The sequence below is a fragment of the Syzygium oleosum genome, unplaced genomic scaffold (genome assembly GCF_021117445.2).
Source record: "Syzygium oleosum isolate NSW1041296 unplaced genomic scaffold, Sole_v2.1 Sole_v2.10, whole genome shotgun sequence".
NCBI classification, from domain to species: Eukaryota; Viridiplantae; Streptophyta; class Magnoliopsida; order Myrtales; family Myrtaceae; genus Syzygium; species Syzygium oleosum.
Window position 1 is genome coordinate 7,484,719 of NW_026607494.1, and position 21,773 is coordinate 7,506,491.

Consider the following 21,773-nt stretch of genomic DNA (forward strand, 5'->3'; position numbering starts at 1 on the left):
CTCGTGGGGGGATGTTTGAAGACCTATTGTCATGTAGTTTGAGATATATTTGGTGGTTCCACCGTAAGGCATGTTTTTTGGTGCTTCAGGAGACCGAAGATAATAGAGAAGTCGATTTTGCCGTGAAGCAATTTCAGTGAATTGAGTATGTCCGGATGAGTTCTCAAGTAGGTCCAGTATGCGAAAGATAAATGGGACAGCTATGGCTTATGCCTAAAAGGTTGTTTGGACGACACTGATTCTTGATAGTTCGTCTGCCAATTTCTCCTGCACTTGCACCACACCCTAAACTCAACAGCATGAGAACTACTTTGGCAATAGGGTCGTCCTGCACCAGGGGTTCACTTGAGAGACATGAAGAGAGAACTGTTTTCGAGTTTTGAAGGAGAAGATGAGAGGTGGGGAGAGGCGTTTTTCGCAAAGCATCGACACTGCCTGTGTTTTCGCATATTGCTGTCATTTGCATTTTGCATGGCAAGTAGATTTTAGTCATGCCAAGTAAATACAGAAACAAGACAGGAACTCAGTTGTCCTAAAGGCAAAAAGAGCAAATAATCCTTGCCAATTGCACTCGTGTTCGCCTAACACGACTCTGTAGCGCCCTACTACTAATTTCGTATATGCCCACATGATGGTTAAATTGCGCAAATTGAAAGGGTCAATGACACAAATCACAACGCTCAGTGGTATCGTTTCGGAAGGGGAATGTGTCATTGCCCTCTTTTTTGCCATTTTTCTATATTTTAAAGTAAAAATTCTCTCTTTTTATTCGCACTGTAGGGGGAAATGGTACTTCGGAAGAGATTTTGCTATTGGACCGGATGCAGCAGACAGAACTTGGAGCTCAACAAAAACGAATTCAGCCATCAGCCATGACAAAAGAATAAGGGGATTAGGGAACACCAAACTGACCACTATATATATATATATACATACATCGCAACAATGGCTAAGCAGAATCTAAGTAGTTTGATCGACGTTCTCTTGTCCGACAGACACAACTATTGTATGACAAACATAGTAAGTAAACATAAGTAGGACGTCGATGATGCTAGGTGTAACTGCAGCACTAGTGATCGCAGCAACGATTCACCAACACTTCCAGACAACACATTTCTATGTCTATATGATATATATCGGTCATAAAAGGGTTTCGTTTCCAGCTCTACCAGGTCACGTGTAAAGACACTAATGTAGGGTTGTAGGGTTGTGATCTACATATATGAACTATGCATTCCGCATGACGAAGCTTCAAGAGTCGGATAGCAATGGCATCTCCCTGGTGGGTACTGATTCTTCACATTTGCTTTCGGATGCAGTGCACACATGCAACACAGTGCATACATCAGCTGCCTCCAGAAATTGTTCTATGTTGGCAAGAATAAGTGGCCCGTACTCAAAGACCATCTTCTTACACTGCAAAAAGTGAACAGTAAATCTATATTAAGGTGCTGCTGCCTCAGAGAAAGGGAGAGAGAACTAAGATACAAGCGCTTTGATGCAAGAGTAAATCTTTCATGTTTTTGACTTGAATTAGACAGCTTCCAACGCAACTAACTCAATTCTTGACGTTCAAGAAACTCCTTCTAGGAAGAGTTGTTGAAAAGCCAATCCATATTAGCATAGATTAAAAGAAACAAACGAGGGTGAGGGAAATATGTTGTTCTTATCCAACATTTTCATACATAAATGTGTGAGTGCACATTCGCATGTGATAAAAAGAAGATTTACCTTGTTCTCGTAGCTCTCAAGGGAATCACAAGCCTTCAGGAGTAGCTCAATTATGTCCATCTGAGGTCAATATGAGACCCATATTAGTTATCATTTCAGTGGCAAGGTTCGTGGAGTGTAAAAAGGAGGATAGTTTTTATCTTGTTTCTTTGTGCCTGAAGGTGGCTAAGCGAAAGATGTAGTCCCTCACCAGGGATAAGTTCAAGAACACAATGGCTTTCTGCTGTCGAGTGTTGCTCAAAACATACAAACTACCATAATGCAAGAAGAACCAACCTGAGTGTCAGGGTCTTTCAACCTATCCAAGATTTGCGAAACAGTATCATGGCAAAATTCACAGCTGTCTTCCTTAAGCTTTGGAGAAACTCTCACCACTGATTTGCAGAGACTGATATCCTTGCAGAACTCTCCAGGTTGGATTGAAGAAACCTCTAAGAATAACAAGGGAACAAAATAATCCACCAGAGTAATGCACTGCAGATGAAAATGACAATCATATAGAAATCATGATGCCGTAGAAGCCTTTAAAGCAATGGAGAGAGAGAGAGAGAGAGAGAGAGAGAGAGAGAGAGAGAGAGAGAGAGAGAGAGACCTCTGTCTTGAAAATCGAAGCTTGGGAGCAGGTCAAGTGAAGAAGTTCAATCACTTCAGATTGAGTTTTATTCTTTTCCAGATACTTGAGTGCCAATTCGGCGTACTCCTCGCACAATGTGCACACTTCTCCATTCCTTGAACTTCCCTTTTCCAGCATGTGGTACTGCATAGCTGAACCCAAAATGTAAAAGCATCATTCAGTTGCTAATGTATCAACATGTGAGACATCTACTACGAAACTTAGTGCAAAAATACCCTTGGACATATTTGCCATGAAACTTGTCATACAATGCAAGAATGTTAAACAATGACTTGGCATCAGTCGCATAGATTTTACGATTGCTTCCTTGTCAGCTGACACAAACAAATGTTTATCAATATACAAATTGCACCAGGTATTACATTATAGCTCGTTCAAATCCGTAAGAGGACAATATGCATCCACCCTGTCATCGGTAGCTGGTGTGATCAACATGACTCAGTAATCCACATGTAACACCTGTTTTTATTATGTCATCTCATAACAAGTTGTGTCATTATTTCTAGAATTTTATCAGCCCACGACATGCCAATAACACCTTGATATAGTTTCAGTCAAAGACAGAAAATGATATTATGATGATAACATCAGATAGAGGTAATTGTTCATTACAAGCATTTCCTGAAACTCCTTGCTCATGATTTGTGAAATAATTATAGTGAATGCATGGTCAAATACATTTTAGCAAACTTGTTTGAAAGGCAATTTTTTGTTAGATATTTCTAAAACTAAGCTTTCCCTTTTGACAATGTTCATTACTTGTAAGAATTGTTACTAGCACTTGAAATCAGATACCTGAAGGCCACATAGTAAGGGAGGTAGAATGCTTGCCAACGCTAGTGTAAAGAAAAACATTTTAAACATCCATGAAGAAAACCTTTAAACATTGAGTAACGCTCTTATCGTGGACAATCAAACAAGTTTTTCACTGTTCTTCAGTGCAGGGGAGCAGATATTTCTATCACTAGCGGGGAAGATCCAGAAACCAAGCAAAAAGAAATGAAGGTAAATCAAAAGCAAACTCAATGAGTACCTTCAAGATTGCGTGGCAGTTGCCTAGTATCGAGGGTCGCAAGAGCACTCAGAACAAGAAGAAACAGGAATCCTATCTTCACACCCATGATACCTGAGACATAACATCAATCCTACAGATTTAAGTATCCATATCCAACGTATGCTGACAGAAATCCTTGCCTTAATCAAATAACGACACGTCGAGAAAGCATATCATATATGCAAAACAACATGAGGAGCAGAATTCAAGCCTGCACGTGAATTCTACAGCCAATTGAACTTCGAAACCAGGGTTGGCAACCTCAACCCTGCTATTCTACCAGCACGTATGTTGCACCTTTTCTTGGATAGGAGCGACACGGGTACGCGCTCAACCATCAAGCTGATCACCTCTATGACACCTTGTTCTTGGGTGCATGTGATATCAATTGGTGATAACACAGCCACAGATAATCGAATCCCATTCCGCCACATATACCCCAGTACCTCGGAGATTCCAAAACTACCAACTCGACTCCAGAGGAAAAGCCGCTAAAACACTTAACACACTATAAAAAGCTGCCTAATTGCAGCTGCTCATGGACAACACTAAGGTGAGGACTGAGGCATTTGAATTCACCATCATGGGCATTAGCATGTTCAGAGGATAGCTACTGGGTGTTGAGTTCCAGGTTGACAATAAGAATGAAAGATCATGCACTGCTTAAATTAGACATGAGGCAACATAAAGACCTCAAAGAACATTCTGTTGCGCGAAGGAACAGTAAACTAGTCGTCGGCGACGAGAGAGAGAGAGAGTACCTTCGGCGACGAGAGGTGGTCAGCGATTAAGGGGAATGGATCATAAAGAAAGCCAAAGTCAAAGCCAATCAACCGTCTGTTCTGCACCATTTTTTTATCAAACTTCTTCGTTTCGTCCTTCTGGGCAATTCTGGGTCGGGGTTGGACTGTCGGATTGAGCAAGAACGAGGAAGAGTAGTTGAAAGTCGGTTGGGGGTTTGCCGCTTTTCGAATATTCCCCAACCACCCTTTTGAGCTTCGACTCTTTCGGAGATTTCTACGTTGTAATTTGTCTCAATTTGTCTATAAGTTTGAAGGTATCGTGATCCTACCCTGCTACGTAGCTCATGATCTGAATCTAAACCTGGATTCCTCAAAGCTGAAAATGGACTCAGTACTGTCAATTGAAGTCTTAGTATGGATTATGAATGAAGCCGGACGTAACGCGAACGGTGAATCTCACCGTAATTTTCACGTTAAGTGTCGCGAATATCTTTAGTCGGCATGATTACTCACATAAATGGCGCGGATATCACTGACTATTGAAGTCTTGGAAAGTCTGGGATTGCCTATATTCAACGTGAAACTCGCCAAAATGAAGTCGAGGTACAGAATTATCAAGATGAAATTAGAGGATCAACAAGAATTTATTAGAGGATATTCCTGTAGAAATAAAAAAAATAGATACCTTATAGTGTTTCGTACGGATCTACTTGCCCCGATAAAAGTAGACAAAAATAATGAGAATAAGAAATTGTGGGCGGTTCCATGTTACAAAGCTACACCAACCGGTTCCGTCATAAGTTTTTATATTCACGATATCTTGTTCTTTTTTTTTTTATATCAATTAAGCTTATCTCAGTTATATTAATTAATGGATTAGTACTTATCCCTCTCAATTAATTATTACGTATCTTCTACAAGCATGAATAAACCAGAACCTGATGAGAGAGACTCAAGTAACATATATCTGCTTTTAGCAAAAAAAGAGTAACATATATCTGCAGTTGCTGTCAAATATATGTATAATCCATTATGGGGAAAAACAAGAGTTTTATATAAGCCACGAAATCAAGCTTAATAGATGGAAAATGATAGAACCTAAACTTGATTTGGAAATAGTAAGGCAAACTTGATGCCAAAGGGAAAAAGAAGAGGACCAGTTCGATGTTTTCGTTTTGGGGACCAAAGTTAAAAGGGCCCAGTTCGGTCGATTAATTACGTTGGCTCTTCTATGTCTCCAACCCGAGACTGAGAGTCGATGCCAAGTTATCTTGCTGCGCCAAACTTCACATTGGATCTCGGATTGATGCGATGCTATTCGATGCATATTTCAAGGCATTGATCACAATAGATGATACTGTCCTTTGATTAGATACATGATTACAGCTGACAGGTTATGCCATACGAGCCTATACACAAATAGAGCACCAAGAAGTGCCACTGTTCGTCTTTAAGTACTGCATGCTACATACATGAACACAAAACTTCTCCTACGAGAACGGCCACCATCAATGAACTTACATCCGCATGCAGTGACATCACTACTAGTGCCGGCCTCTTTGAGACGTCCAATGCCTATATGCTTCTACAACAATGTGCATAGAAGAAAATTATGGGTCCAACAATAAACAGGTCATCAGGCAGCAGCAAGGAAAAGCAGCTAAAAGCCTGATGTCTGATAAAAACCTAAGGTTTTTGACCAGATTTGGTGACTTCGTGTATTGCATTTGCCAAATAGTCCATGTTTCTCATTGTAACTCCCGCCAAGCTGCTCAAACAAGGTCCAACATAACTCATTAAACAATTGCGAGAAACACAACACATAATAAAGGACTGTGAAAAGGCGAAGCCAGTCAATCAGCAGGCATGCAGATTGCAGCTTAAGCTATTTAAATGCCAACGATGATTTCATTTCAGGAAAGCTGTGCTCCACTGATGAGATGCAGACTCATATAGCCGCAAAAGGAAAATTCAACTCTCTTTCGGTCAATAAAAGACAATTTTCAACTTACTCTGCCATTTGTGAAGGCAGGCTTTAAGAGAAGATGAACAAAGAAATCTTAAAGATTGCACAGATCTTTCGGGAAACATAGAAAGTGCTACATGAACTGACTCAGTGAATATTTCCTCTTTGGGGGACAAATAAATTAGTTCTTCATATACAAAATTAGAAAACAAGCACTCCTGGGCTATTAGGAGGCGGCTATCTCAAATCCAGACTAGAGGCAAGGAAGTACCTGATACGGCCATCAGCAGTCATGTATATGTGGAACTCCCTCTGTAGCCGCTCTATCTGTAGCGTAGTTATACCAGAAAAGCAAAACATGCCAACCTGGTTTGTTATATGTTCCCAATTGAGAGGAGATCCCAATTTCTCGAGGCTTTCTCGTAGAGCTTCCCGAATTTTACAAATGCGATTTGCCATTGCCTTGCAAAATACAGGCCAAGATAAGAGACTTCACAACAACTCTTGTCTAACAATACGGCAATAAAACGAAATGTGAAAACTGATGAATCAGAAAATGATTGCAGAAGAAGAATAGGAAACTACCCTCAACTCCTCAACCCAAAGTGCCTTAGTGTCTGGATCTCCTAAGATTGTCGAGACCAGCAATACACCATGAATAGGAGGACTGCCATACATTGCCCGTGCAATCTGCCGCAGTTGGCTTTTCACTGCAACTGCTTGCATTGTGTTGGAGCAAAGAAGGCTGAAAATGTTAAAGAGGAAAAGAAAGATGAAGAACCATATAGATTGGTATTGCAGCAATGGCTAGATATTGCCTATCTGCATCACCTCATCCCACCATTAGAACAGCAGGTGGATGTGCATTGCATGAGGATTTTTGTCAAAATAAATTTAGTTGTTATAAACACAATAGTCTTCTTATAATGCTGGTTGCTAATGTTCTACTTTTCCCTAAACTCTCCCTGCCTCATAGCTTTGCAAGGACTTGCTGGGCCACGAAAGATCTCTTTCACGTATAAATCTGTCATTTTTATTCCCAAAGCACTGCAGGAGAGAACCCTACTTAAGAGTGCAAGATATATCTGTACCTGAGACAACCAACTCGGTGTCCATAAAGTCCCATGTTCTTCGCAAAGGATTGAGCACAACCAATTAAATGTCCATCTTGAAGAAAAGTACGGATTGCTTGTGCATCCCTGTCTAGATCGCCGCTAGAAAAACCTTGATAAGCCATGTCAAAGAATGGGAAATGATTCTTCACCTGACAACGATTGATGTTTACAGTCAGTTTAAGAATCGCGGGATCCTCGCATAGCCATGATGGTACATAGGTCGCAGTTACCTTTAAGTGATATGATATTTCTCTCCACTCTTCCTCGGTTGGATCAACACTGGTTGGATTATGAGCACAAGGATGGAGTAAGAAAAAGGAACCTTCTGGGGCATTCTAGTGGTAGAAAAACAAAATCAGAAACTAATAGCACCATAGAAGTTGCACGGGGTACAAAATGTACGGGTAGTTATAGTCAAAGCAGGAAATTTATGAGGCGGTAATATAAAGCGCCTCTTTGTAACTTAATCATTATATCATGGGGGTGTATGAGACGTTAATATTATTATCATCAAAAGAGTACAGGTTCATCAAAAGAATACAATTCTTACCTTGATATCATCTATGAGTGCTGGAAAATTCAGGCCCTTCGAATTAGGGTCGTAGTAAGAGAAGGTGCTCTGAGGAACTTCAGCATCCTTCCAAATACTATGGTGGCTGTTTTGAATGTCAAAAACAATTAGGGGTAGTCAAGAGAATGACAAGGCCAGTGATCAGTTGTATCAAGAATGCACAAAAGTTTAAAAGTCATAAACCACCCTCACTTCGACCAAGTTGGGTCAGGGAAATAAACTTTTGAACTCGGATAAAAGCGCCTTTGAAACTCTGCAAAGAGGCGACAAGCGCCAGTTCCTGAGAGCGTTTGAACGCCAGCTAATCTTCCTTCTCCTATGACTTTTGTGTCTTTTCCATAGACCAATTTCATGCTCTCCTCAACCAGTCTAGACTTAGCCGAAGCAGAAATCGACTCCCTGACAAGGATCTCAAATCATGAGATGCAAGTATTCAGGATTAAGACATAAAGCTGCATGAATAAAATTAAGTTTCACCTTTCTGGTCAGCTAGATAAACAACATTCCCCATCACAATCAATATGAGAAAAAATCTCATCCCAAATGCCAATGGTAGTGTCTCTGTAAACAGGTGCCAACTTCATCTAGCAATCCATCAGCGCAAATTCGAGTCGAAGATATCAATCCGCTGCTACTCTCAACAAGACCTATGGCACCTCTGTTTACTATGTAATCTTCCCAGCTTAGCCAGGTATACCTCATGTTGTTACAACGGTTTACCTTCTTCTCATAAAGCTGCTTAATATGCAATTTACAGTCTTCTACCCCAAAGTTCCTAGTGACGATACATAAATCCCCCAGCCAGTGGTTTTAAAACAATTTCATAACACATTAGACCAAAATATATCAGCTCACTAAGGAAATGTTATAATAACTGCTACTGAAGTACTGGATATTCAATACAATGACCATAATTTCTAAAGCGGAAACAGAAGCACGTCTTTTGATCAATCAATTCATTCCCTCTGTAGCTTTTTTTCCCACAACTCAAACATCTAATACCTTTCTTATCACTTCACAGTTAACTGAATCAAGAACAAGAAACAAAGCGGGGACAATTGCCGAAAGAAGGGATAAACGGAGAACTCACAGGAATTCGCTACCCGCAACTTTAGCCTCCGCGTTCCTCACGCACCGAAGCACAACAGGCTTGCCTTCTTCATCCCTGTAAGCACCCTGCATTCCCCAACACAACCGCCCGTCAAAACGCACGCGCTCACCGAATCACATCGCAGTCAAGCAATCATTTTCACGACCGAGCCGAAAAGAAGACAGCAAATTTGGAGGTGGGGTGGGTGGAATCGCCGGCGTACCACTCCGAGATTGATCTTGTTCGGGCTAGCGTCGGCGAGGAAGGCCTCGCTGACGCTGGTGATGGGGTCCTCGGGGGCCGGCCTCACGCGGTCCCACCACTGACGATGGGTCGACACCCGTCTCCTGGCTACCGTGTCCACGATGGCTGCTCTCGACATGCTGCTGCCGCTCCTCCTCCGCCGCGTTCCGACGCTCTAGCACCGCGAGGCTCGACGGTGGCGATGTTGAAGCCGCTTCGATGGGTGGCGGTGTGGTGAAGAAGTCGTGAGCTTTACAGCGCGGGTGTGGGGAGTATAAATGCAGGGGACGAAGCGTCAGGGACGGCCCTTCCATGAGGCGCCGGAGCTTTCGCCTTCTCCTTCTTCTTCTCCTTCTTCTTCCTCCTGTTTTGCGGGGTTGCAGTTCCAATGGGCTGCTCTGCTGACTCGTGGTTTTCTCGGAAGCTCCTTGGAAAAAACGGGAGACGGCGACTTTATTCCGCATCGCATGGTCTTGGTCGGCCCACCTAAGCCATGGTCCCCCCTCCGCTCGTTGATCGCCACGTGTCCGGTGGGCCCACGTTTCGGCCTCGACGATTTCCCCGTCTTTCTTTCGGATTTATTTTGAACTTTTAATTTGTTCAACGTGATCCCTAAACTTTTGATAAATGTTTAATTTAATTCTTATTAATTCAAATTCAGGGATAACATCGAATATTTTCATAAAGTGCAAGGGAGTAAATTGAAAATGTACCAAAAGTCCATGGATCATATTTAACAAATTAAAAGTTTAGGGACCACGTAACATATTGGTATAAAGTTCAGGGACCACATATATATTAGACTGAAGTTCAGAGGTCATTTGTGTTATTTTCTCTATTTTCTTTCATCCTCCTCTCTTCGCGGGAGCCTCCTCCAACGCACAATCGCAACCGCGCATGGCATCACGTGTCGCCGGCCATGACAGCGGGCAGGGGTCGTACTTAAATCGAATTTGGCAAATTTGACAAAAATAAATTCATATAATCTGAGGCACCCTCATGCATGCAAAAGCTACTTTTAGCAACGTGACGTGACATCGGATAGAAAAAAAAAAAGTTTTCGTTCGTATAGCACACAACATGACATACTTAATTCGTATATCACTTTCGTTGTTGCATGTTCATTAATCTTTTTTTGCTGAACGTTAGATTAAATTTTCATGGAGTACGAATTAACATGAACTATGTTTATGATGAAGATGCGCGTGGCACAAATCCTCTGTCCAAACGTCCTAAATACCACGATTAGATAAAAGCAATAAGTCTTAGGATTTGATTACAAGTAAATATTTATGTCACAAATTTTGGAGCAACTTCAATTCAATCTTATAATACTCTAGAGATTGAACCCAATTATTTTCTAAATGATAAGTATTATTAGTAGTTTCTAAACCAAATAATTACTTATTGAGAGACACTCATTTATATGATCCTTATAAGGCTACTTCTACCCTGCCATGGCATTGAGGTCCAGTCCAAATTTATCCCTAGATTGTTTTTGTCCCGAAAAAACTCTCAACTTTAAATTCAGTTTCAAATTTGTCCCGTACTTTTTTTTTTGTCTAAAAAGATTCATCAACTTTAATTTTGTCCCAAATCTGCCCCTGTTAGCCTTTTGGCCAAAAATCGTCATTAGTTGTCCCTAATTTCCCTAACTTTCATATCAAGGAACGGTTTCGTTTTGTAGATATTTTATATGTCAACTTGCTGATGTAGATTTTTTACTAACGTGGAAATGCCATATCAAACAACTAATGGCGATTTGGATTGAGGGTTAGCATGGACAGATTTGATATTAGATTGAAAGTTGGATATTTCTTTTAGATAAAAAAAAAAGTTCGGACCAAATGAGACTATAGTTAAAGTCGATGATTTTTTTTAGATAAAGTAAAATTTGGGGTAGATTTGAGACTGGATTTAAAGTTGAGATTTTTTTTAGAAAAAAAAAAGTTCGGATAGAATTTGGAATAGACCTAAAGTTGAGTATTTTTTAGGTAATCTTTTTGGTCTGGGAATTCTTTGGGGAATTGGGCCATCATACTTATCCACCAACAAGAACTTTTTGCATCGGGTTAAAGATAGTCGGGTCATGTTAACTCTTATATTAAGAGAAGTTCCTGCTCTCTTGAGCCTAGCTTGAAATAATAGATCGAGCATAGAAGTGCCAAAACTTGATCAATCGAGTCTATTGCAATTCATTTCGACAATACACTCATTTGATCGGCCTCACACCAAGATTAGCTCCTTTCTAAGTTACCGCCCCGTAATTAATTGAATGGATAGTCACGTGACAATAAGAAAATATAAGAGATATCTTTGCCGTTGGCAATGCGTATGAGACCCTTGCTTATGAATAATCATAAGGTAAATTGTTTGCTAACATAGGAATTGATAATTAGATTCCTCGCTACATCGTATTCAATTGATAAGCCCAAGTTTCTTTCAACAGAGAATGTAATCCATTATACGATATAGATGCTACAGAATCTTACAACATCGTCAAATTATCATCACGCCCAGTGAAATTGACTAGAAACACACACCCAACTGTTTAACAAAGAATTACAAGACACTTAATTCTCAATAAGATGTTCTGAAAATAAGAAGTAAAAATGGGAAAACATTATGAAAAGAACAAAAATCGCCAGGATTGAAATCGATCGACTATTCTGCAATCCGTCCTGATCTGACTGGTAGACCTAGTGAGGGGGCTAAGGGCTCCCATCATGACCATGGCATTGGCAAAATCATTTGTGATCGAACCCAAGTTCTTGCTATAGCCTGTCACTTGAGGATTCGTCGAGCCCCACTGAACAACTGCTGGTCCGAATGAAGCAGGACCTTTTAGCTCACCAAGTTGTTGAAGTAGGTGTTGTCGAAGGACCGTCAGGCTCGAGATGTCAAAGGGGAAGAGGTTGTTGTTGCCTCCCAAGCTGGGGCAATTGGCCTTTAAAGATGTGGCAAATAAAGAGCTTATGTCATTCCCATTGTAGAGCCGGGTCCAGAATGTCATGCACCTGGCCTGGCCTACGATGTGGGATCTTGAAAGTGCCACCATTTCTTTCGCAGTGAAGCCTTTGTTAGAGGAAAAGTGATAAGGGCACTGAGATAAAGAGTTGGAGCTAGGAGGTTGGTATTAGCAGCGTTCAGACTCGACGTGGTTGAATCTCTTTTCCTAGTTGAACTTGCCAACTCGGTCCACTCAACTAAACATTAAATTAATTGAATCCACATAAGTTTAGGAAAATAATAGTTTCCTTTAGAGATAATTAAGGATTTCATTTGATTATTTTGTTGATTATCGTATCTCTCAAGATTGTACATATATTACACGTATGTTGCACGTGCAATATACGTGTAATATGAGGGCACTGAGAAAGAAGTGATGATGGCAATCATGGTTAGACGGAGCAAGGACGCTCCCATGCGAGACTCGTTGGCCACTGCCGATTTCACGGTGGATCCATTGGTCTCGAGTGCTCTCGGGCACCTTCACGCAATTCATTTCGACAATATGTTGCGCTAATTCACCTCACGTAACCGGTACGTACGTTGCACGAAGTGAGAAGCAAAACAAGTGCAGCAAAATAAAGAGGAGATCACAAATTTACGTGGTTCGACAGATAAGTCTGTCTACATCCACGGGGCAAGCACACGGAACTCACTTGTATAACAGGAGAAATTACAACGCACACCCCTCAACCCGACAAACACCAAACAGTGGGTCGCACTCTCAACCGTGAATCTTTTCTCAGTACAACTCTCACAATCACAGAGATACTGCACACCCAAGATTCCCTTACAAGAGATAACCCAGACCCCCAAGTTCTATTTCACCCAGAACGTAGAGAAAAAACAGAGGAATAACCCAAAGCACATTAACTCTTAACTGTTTCCTCCTGTCTCTCTCTCCTTCACACGTTCCCAAAGAAGTAGAGGGGTGGTTGTACGCACTAAAGTAGTGGAGGAGTGGCATCGACAGTTACTCCCTATTTTTTAGGTGTCACATTCTCCCACTTGAAGACTATTCTCGAATAGGCTTCACAGCTCCGATTTGCCCAACCATCACCAATCAAGTGATAACTACAAGCCCAAGAGAAGTTCTGCACCATAAAAACTTCTCTCTCGCAATAGGCTTCCAAGACATCCGATACGTTGTCGTTGGTGTGAATTTTCTGCAAAGAGATAACTCCATCTTCCACTACATCACGAATAAAATGGTACCTGACATCAATGTGTTTCGTACGAGAGTGAAACATTGGATTAACGGCCAAATGTAATGCACTCTGACTATCACAATGAATAGTGATGACTTTCTGTTTGATTCTTAGCTCGTCAAGCAATCTCTTCAACCAAATGCCTTCTTTACAAGCATCTGTTGCTGCGATGTATTCAGCCTCTGTAGTAGATAATGCCACCACAGATTGTAACTTAGACATCCAACTAATTGCTCCACTAGCTAAAGAGAAACAAGATCCAGTGGTAGATCTTCGTCTATCACGATCTCGCAAAATCTGCATCCACAAATCCAACCAACTGTAAATTTTGGCTACTATAATGAATAGCCATATCAGAGGTACCCTTCAAGTACCGAAGGATCCATTTCACCACAGTCCAATGATCTCGACCCGGGTTTGCCATGTACTTGCCGATCGCTCCCATCGCTTGCGCAATGTCCGTCCGGTGCGCACCATGGCAAACATAAGACTCCCTACCGCCGATGCATACGGTACTCGAGCCATCTCTGTCTTCTCTGCTTCTGTGCTAGGACTCTGTTCAGAAGACAGTTTACAACCAATAAGAAGTGGGGTATTAACTGGTTTGGCGTTCTGCATATTGAAGCGCCGCAGAACCTTTTCCACATAGCTCTTTTGAGTTATCCAGATCTTCCTATTTTCACGATCTCTGAGTACGGTCATCCCAAGAATTCGGTTTACGGCTCCCAGATCTTTCATATCGAATTCCCTAGCCAAACGAGCTTTGAGGTATGCAATACCTTCTTTCGAAGTACCCGCAACTATCATGTCGTCAACATACAACAACAAGATTATAAAGCCACCATTACCATGATTGCGAACATAGGCACAATGGTCTGCTTCACATCTTTTGAACCCCAAACTCATAATGAAAGAATCAAATCGCTTGTACCAGCATCTTGGCGCCTGCTTCAAGCCATAAAGCGATTTGTTCAGTCGACAAACCAAACTCTTCTTGTTCTCTTCAATAAAGCCTTCAGGTTGAGTCATAAAAATTTCTTCATCAAGATTTCCATGCAAAAAGGCTGTTTTTACATCCAACTGCTCAAGCTCTAAGTCAAGCACAGCTGCCACACTCAACACAGTACGAATAGTAGTTAGACGAACAACTGGAGAAAAAATTTCATTAAAATCGATACCTGATTTCTGAGCATAACCTTTCACTACTAAACGAGATTTATATCGTTCAATATTTCCGTTATTGTCTCTTTTCAACTTGTAGACCCACTTGGAACCGATAGCCTTTCGTCCTTCAGGTAACTTGACAAGATCCCAGGTTTTGTTTTTGTGTAAAGCCTCCATTTCCTCCTCCATAGATGCCCTCCATTGAGGAGCATTACTGGACTCACAAGCTTCTTGATATGTACAAGGCTCTCCCTCTTCAGTTATGCAAGCGAAAGTTGTCACATAATCATTTAGCCAAACTGGAGGTCTAGTAGTCCTCCTATGAGGTCCTTGGTCACCCCGAGTTTCACTACCAGCTCGTCTCGTATGCTCTCTATCGCCTTCATCTCCACTAGCTTCATCAGATCGCTCAAATGTTCTTCAAATTGATTTTGAACTTCTGTTGATGATTCAAGTTCAAATATTTGTGACAAGTCAGCATTTGGCGTTTCTTTGTCTTTTTGCAACGAATCTTCATTGAAGACGACATCTCGGCTAATAACGACTTTGTGGGTAGTAGGATCCCACAATCTGTACCCCTTTACACCTTCTGCATAGCCAAGAAAAATACACTTTCTGGACCTCGCTTCAAGCTTTGTCCTTTGCTCTTTAGGAACCCACATATAAGTATCACAACCAAAAGTACGGAGGAAAGAATAGTCAACAGTTTTTCCAGACCATACCTCTTCTGGAATCTGTCCATTAAGAGCAGTTGTTGGGGAACGATTCACTATGTAACATGCCGCACATACAGCTTCAGCCCAAAAACTCTGCTTCATACCAGCACAGCTCAACATACTTCGAGTACGATCCATTAGCGTACGATTCATACGCTCGGCCACTCCATTTTGTTGTGGAGTTCTGGGGACCGTGAAATGTCTTTGAATGCCATGCTCGTTGCAAAAATCTAAGAACTCTTGCAGCATATATTCTCCTCCATTATCGGTTCTAAAACACCTTATTTTTGTTCCTTTCTGATTTTCTACCAACGCTTTAAATTTCTTGAAAGAAGCAAAAGCATCACTTTTCCTTTTAAGGATGTAAACCCAAACTTTTCTGGAAAAATCATCGATAAATGAAATAAAGTACTTGGCACCACCCAAAGACTCATCGGAGACTCCCAAATGTCGAATGTATCAAGTCTAAAATATTCGACTTCTTTGCCGTGGAACGACGAAAGGGAGTTCTATGAAACTTTCCAAACTCGGCAATCTTCACAAAATTCTAAATTAATAGTCTTTAAACCAGGAAGAAGACCGCGATCAAGAAGTACCTTCAGTCCTTGCATGCTCATGTGTCCCAAACGCCTGTGCCAGATAGTTGCCGACTCTGTCACAGCATTTGCAACTATGGCTTCACTGACTATGGTCTCTCCAATTAGCCTGTATAAACCGCCTATTAATTCTCCTTTCGCCACGATAAGTGCTCCTTTGACGATCTTAGCTCGTCCCTTTTCCAGAATAATTTTATAGCCATTTTCATCAAACTTTCCTAGCGACAGTAGACTTTTCCGCATATCTGGTACATGCCGTACACCAGATATTGTACGCGTGATGCCATCAAGCATGGTAACACGAACATCTCCAATCCCCACGATTTGACATGAGTTATCATTGCCCATGTATACCGTACCTCCATCACATAACTGATACGTATGGAACCAGTCTCTATGTGGTGTCATATGGAAAGAAGCGCCCGAATCCAAAATCCATTGATGTTGCATGCTCTTGATTGGAATTGCAGTCATCACCTCGCCATCTTCAGGTAAGTCTGCATTTTCAACGATGTTTCCTTGGGAATTTGTTGATGTTGATGCATTTTGGGAATCAGATTTGCGATTTTGTTGATTCTCCTTGGATTTACAATCTTTACGCATGTGACCCTTTTGTCCACATTTCCAACAAGGACCCAAAGTTCGCCTCTTTGACATGGACCTTGACTTCTTTCTCCCACTGAAACCTTTGTCCATGGATCTTCCTCTGGCCATCATAGCATTACCAGAACTGCTCTCGAGAGTTTTTCTACGAGACTCTTCCGTCAGCAACGTAGCTATAGTTGAATCCATGTCAAGATCCGCTCCAGTACTAAGACTCATGATCAAGGAATCCCATGTATCAGGCATAGAACATAGAAGAAGCGTTACCTTCTCGTCGTCCTCGATTTTGACGCCGATGGAAATCAATTTGCTCAATAGGGTGTTGAACCTGTTCAGGTGCTCTTGGAAAGAGGAGCCTTCCTTCATCTTTAAACTGTATAATTGCCGACGAAGAAAAATTTTGTTTGACATTGTTTTCCCTTCGTAGAAATTCTTCAATTTCTCCCATAAGCCTTTGGCGGTGGTTTCTTCAGAGACATTGAAGAGGACAGAATCATCTAACGCCAGAAGTAGATCCGCCATTGCCATTTGATCTTTCTGTGCAAAATCCTCATCTTTCATCTCTGTCGGCTTTTCGTCTTTACCGGCAAGAGCAACTGCACAACCATCTTTCACCAGCACCGCTTGCATTTTCAGCTTCCACAATGGATAGTTGGATCCGTTGAATTTTGGCACCTCGAACTTTGTAGAAGTTGATGCAGCCATCGCACAAAGCTGAAACACGTACGTTGACGTCGATCACGTGCAGCACAGGCTTCTCGAACCGTCGGCTCTGATACCAATTGTTGCGCTAATTCACCTCACGTAACCGGTACGTACGTTGCACGAAGTGAGAAGCAAAACAAGTGCAGCAAAATAAAGAGGAGATCACAAATTTACGTGGTTCGACAGATAAGTCTGTCTACATCCACGGGGCAAGCACACGGAACTCACTTGTATAACAGGAGAAATTACAACGCACACCCCTCAACCCGACAAACACCAAACAGTGGGTCGCACTCTCAACCGTGAATCTTTTCTCGTACAACTCTCACAATCACAGAGATACTGCACACCCAAGATTCCCTTACAAGAGATAACCCAGACTCCCAAGTTCTATTTCACCCAGAACGTAGAGAAAAAACAGAGGAATAACCCAAAGCACATTAACTCTTAACTGTTTCCTCCTGTCTCTCTCTCCTTCACACGTTCCCAAAGAAGTAGAGGGGTGGTTGTACGCACTAAAGTAGTGGAGGAGTGGCATCGACAGTTACTCCCTATTTTTTAGGTGTCACACAATACACTCATTTGATCGGCATCACACCAAGATTAGTTCCTTTCTAAGTTACCGTCCCGAAATTAAATGAATGGATAGTCACGTGATGATACGAAAGTGTAAGAGATATCTTTGTCGTTGGTAATGCGTATGAGACTTTTGCTTATGAGAAATGACATTAGATAAATTGCTTTGCTAACACAGGAAATGATAATTAGATTCCTCGCTACATGGTATTCAACTGATGAGCCCAAGTTTCTTTTAACAGAGAATGTAATCCATTATACGATATAGATATTACAAAATCTTACAACATCATCAAATTATCATCACATCCCGTTAAATTGACCATAAACACGTACACCCAAATGTATGAAGAAGAATTACAAGACACTGAATTCTCAATTATAAGTTACGAGAATAAGAAGTAAAAAAGGGAAAACATCATGAAGAGAACAAAAATGATTGAAATCAATTGACTATTCTGCAATTCGTCCTGATCAACCGCTAGACCCAGTGAGAGGGCTAGGGCCTCCCATCTTGACCATGGCATTGGCAGAATCGTTCCTGAACGAACCCAAGTTCTTAGTGTAGGCAGTCACTTGAGGGTTCGTTGAACCCCCACTGAACAACTGCTGGTCTGAATGAAGCAGGCCCTTTTGGCTCACCAAGTTGCTGAAGTAGGTGTTGTCGAAGGACCGTCGGCCTTGTGACGTCAAGGGGAAGAGATTGTTGTCGCCCCAGGTCGCCTTTAAAGATGTGGAGAATGACGAGCTTCGTTGTAGAGCCGGGCCTGAAATGTCACGCAGCTGGCCTGGCCTACGGTGTGGAGAGAGCCACCATTTCTTTAGCAGTGAAGCGTTTGTTAGAGAAAGAAGTGATGAGGGCACTGAGATTAAGAGTTGGAGCTAGGAGATTGGTATTAGCAGCATTCAGGCTTGCCGTGGTCGAATCTCTTCTTCCTAGTTGGACTTGCCAACTCGATCCACTCAACTAAACATTAAATTAATTGAATCCACATAAGTTCAGGAAAATAATAGTTTCAGTTAGAGATAATTAAGGATTTCATTTTATTATTCTGTTGATTATCATTTCTCTCAAGATTGCACATATACTAGACGTATGTTGCACGTGCAATATGCGTGCAATATGAGGGCACTAAGAAAGAATTGATGAGGGCAATCGTGGAAGTGAAGATGGAGCAAGGACGCTCCCATGCCAGACTTGTTGGCCACCACCGATTTCACGGCGAATCCAATGGTCTTGAGTGCTCTCGGGCACCTTTGCGTGTAGTAGTCTTGGTTAGACAATTGCACCAAGGCGGATCTCGATGTGATCGCACAAATGAAGAAGACAAAAGCAGATCTTCAGGTTTTTATTGGAAGCCACGACTGAAGGGGCTAATCAGAAGGGAAAGAGAGAGACAAGGGAACAAATCTCGGTTTGGGTTCTTAGCGAACTTCAGCATGTGGAATTTATAGTAGGATTCTAGCACTTTCGGACATATTTTTAGGGTTTTTAGAATTGGTTTTGGAGGTCAACGCAAATGTGTGGAGAAAGTAAACGAGTCAAATTAAAAATTATTAACCATACTTTAGAGCAACAACATATGTTATCTCTAGCTTGATACAAATGACCTCCTTGATCAATTGTTTCTTAATCAAAACAGGTTAGTGTTGTGCTGTCATATGTGAAAGCCAAACGTTTTGACTAGCTATAGACGAATCTTCATATAATCAAGTTCCCCAGAAATTGTAACTATTCCAAAGTTTACTTAGGTGGTAGATTGTTGACTTAATCTTATTGTTAAGACGTTAATTAATTCCAAGTCCACCTATCTTCTAGCTGATGTGGGAGCATCTAACTTAACTCCATCAACAAAGTCAGCACCATCGACGTTCATTCAACCTAAAGTAGAATTCGGTCATAACTTGCTTCGATGGATCATCGATAAGGAGATCATCAATTAAAGGGATAATCGATTCTTCTCGGTAAGATTCTTGTCGATAAACTGACAAAGCCAAAGATGAGACTTTTCTCTTATTAATCTTATCGGTAAGACTCTTGTCGATATGTCTATCTTGCCATTCAAAAATCAAATATCTTCTCGACAATATTAATAGCTGATTTCAATACGGATTGATAATATATCGATGGGAGGTTGTTCTAAGCAAGTTTCTATGACATATGCTGACTTAATGAGGTAGTTATCATCTCATCAAGGCTGGAGCACGAATTCACTACAAAAAAAGTTGGTTTTAGTGATGAATTTTGCCATGAAAAATTTGGCAAAATTCGTCGATAAACGAATTTGCGACGGAAAAAAATTCGTCGCTAATAGGCCGTCGCAAAATTTTGCGACAGAAAATTTCAATTTTCGTCGCTAATTTGCGACGAACAAAAATTCGTCGCTAATTATTCGTGGCAAAATTCATGGCTAATTTACCACGAACTATATTCGTGGTAAAATTCGTCGCTAAATTGCCACAAACTGTATTCGTTGCAAAATTCGTCGCTAATTATTCGTGGCAAAATTTGTTGCTAAATATTCATGGAAAAACTCGTCGCTAATTTGCCACGAACTGTATTCGTGGCAAAATTCGTCGCTATTTTTTTCAAATTTTTTTTTGTTGGTCGCAAAATTGCGACGAAATCTTTTCGTGGCAAAAATCGTTGCTAATTATTCGTGGCAAAATTTATCGCTGATTTGCGACAAACACATTTTGCGGCAAAATTCGTGGCTAATTTGCCACCAAAATTTTTTTTTGTCAGTTTTTTGCAACGAACTTATTCGTGGCAAAATTCATGGGTAATTTGCCGTGAATACATTTCGTGGCAAAATTCGTGGCTAATTTGCCATCATTTTTTTTGTCAGTTTTTTGCGACGAACTTATTCGTGGCAAAATTCGTGGCTAATTTGCCACCAATTTTTTTTTGTCAGTATTTTGCAACGAACTTATTCGCGGCAAAATTTGTCACTAATTTGCAGGCAAAAGTACACCACAAGTGCCATAACTTGTGTACGGCGATCATTTTGGTGCCATAACTTTTTTTCGGATCACTTTGATGCCAAGTTGGCGGAAAAGAGATCACTTTAGTGTTAATTTGGCCGGAAATCCAACGTGGCATTTTTTATTAATTTTTGACGCTGACGTGGCTCGCCGGAGGCTGAGTCAGCGTGTACAGTCAGCATTTTTTATTTTAAATATTTTTTTTCCTTTTTTTTCTTCTTTCCTTTTTCTTTTCTCCCGGCCGGCCACCGGCGAAGCCCGGGAAGAGGGCGGACGAGGCGGCCTTGCCCATGGCCGGCGAGGGGCGGCCTCGCCGGATCCGGGCGAGGCGACCCTCGCCGGCGACAGGCGAGGCCGGCTCTCGCCAGATCTGGCGAGGACGACCCTTGCCGGCGTAAGGCGAGGGAAGCCCTCGCCTGGGCGGGCGAGGGTCGCCCTCGCTTGAGTCGAGCGTGGGCGACCCTCGCCTGACGCCGGCGAGGGAAGCCCTCGCCGGCGTCGGGCGAGGGTCGCCCTTGCCGGCGTCGGGCGAGGGTCGCCCACGCCCCACTCAGGCGAGGGCGACCCTCGCCCGCCCAGGCGAGGGCTTCCCTCGCCCGACGCCGAAGGCGAGGGTCGCCCTCGCCAGATCCGGCGAGGGCAGCCCTCGCCTGGGCCGGCGAGGGCTGGCCTCGCCTGTCGCCGGCGAGGGTCGCCTCGCCCAGATCTGGTGAGGCCGCCCCTCGCCGGCCATGGGCAAGCCTCGCCCAGCCCTTCCCGAGCTTCGCCGGCCGACCACCGGTAACCGGCCGGCGAGGGGAGAAAAGAAAAAAAAAGAAAAGAAAAGAAAAAGGAAAGAAGAAAAAAAAATATTTAAAATTAAAAATGCTGACTGTACACGCTGGAAAAATTTATTTAAAATAAAAAATATTGACTGTACACGCTGACTCAGCCTCCGGCGAGCCACGTCGGCATCAAAAATTAATAAAAAATGCCACGTCGGATTTCCGGCCAAATTGGCACTAAAGTGATCTCTTTTCCTCTGACTTGGCACCAAAGTGATCCGAAAAAAAGTTATGGCACCA

General features: G+C 42.0%; 2 protein-coding genes and 1 pseudogene across 3 annotated transcripts; all 3 read right to left on the bottom strand.

Moving 5' to 3' along the window:
• Positions 1 to 950: 950 nt before the first annotated feature.
• LOC115685872 (uncharacterized) lies at positions 951 to 4,429 on the bottom strand. 2 transcript variants are annotated; one of them, XM_030611010.2, is made up of 6 exons: positions 4,181 to 4,429; positions 3,399 to 3,491; positions 2,324 to 2,496; positions 2,008 to 2,205; positions 1,732 to 1,791; positions 951 to 1,416 (listed from the first exon to the last, which is right to left on the bottom strand). In XM_030611010.2, exons 2-6 carry the CDS (start codon positions 3,484 to 3,486, stop codon positions 1,252 to 1,254), a joined length of 684 nt encoding a protein of 227 aa, XP_030466870.2. In that variant the 5' UTR covers positions 3,487 to 3,491; positions 4,181 to 4,429; the 3' UTR covers positions 951 to 1,251. The 2 variants fall into 2 exon arrangements, with proteins under 2 accessions (XP_030466870.2, XP_056171041.1); XM_056315066.1 differs by lacking the exon at positions 4,181 to 4,429 and adding an exon at positions 4,155 to 4,164 and having other exon boundaries at positions 3,399 to 3,493.
• A 1,036-nt stretch (positions 4,430 to 5,465) lies between these two features.
• LOC115685767 (aspartate aminotransferase, mitochondrial-like) lies at positions 5,466 to 9,503 on the bottom strand. Its single transcript, XM_030610879.2, has 9 exons — positions 9,128 to 9,503; positions 8,905 to 8,990; positions 8,007 to 8,213; positions 7,794 to 7,899; positions 7,474 to 7,578; positions 7,220 to 7,392; positions 6,714 to 6,873; positions 6,400 to 6,590; positions 5,466 to 5,930 (listed from the first exon to the last, which is right to left on the bottom strand). Exons 1-9 carry the CDS (start codon positions 9,284 to 9,286, stop codon positions 5,849 to 5,851), a joined length of 1,269 nt encoding a protein of 422 aa, XP_030466739.2. The 5' UTR covers positions 9,287 to 9,503; the 3' UTR covers positions 5,466 to 5,848.
• An 8,666-nt stretch (positions 9,504 to 18,169) lies between these two features.
• Positions 18,170 to 19,601, bottom strand: LOC130139167 (cationic peroxidase 1-like; annotated as a pseudogene).
• Between the last annotated feature and the right edge of the window lie 2,172 nt (positions 19,602 to 21,773).

Bases quoted from the DNA above. Each gene is read 5' to 3' on its own strand.
- LOC115685872 (XM_030611010.2), bottom strand. From the start codon at position 3,486: ATGGGTGTGAAGATAGGATTCCTGTTTCTTCTTGTTCTGAGTGCTCTT. The intron at 2,206-2,323 runs GTCTCTCTCTCT...TTTCATCTGCAG, and splicing joins CTTCGATTTTCAAGACAGAG to TGCATTACTCTGGTGGATTA. The intron at 1,792-2,007 runs GTTGGTTCTTCT...TATTGACCTCAG, and splicing joins TGAAAGACCCTGACACTCAG to ATGGACATAATTGAGCTACT.
- LOC115685767 (XM_030610879.2), bottom strand. From the start codon at position 9,286: ATGTCGAGAGCAGCCATCGTGGACACGGTAGCCAGGAGACGGGTGTCG. The intron at 8,214-8,904 runs GTGAGTTCTCCG...GATCCTTGTCAG, and splicing joins GTTGCGGGTAGCGAATTCCT to GGAGTCGATTTCTGCTTCGG. The intron at 7,393-7,473 runs GTAACTGCGACC...AATCGTTGTCAG, and splicing joins AAATATCATATCACTTAAAG to GTGAAGAATCATTTCCCATT.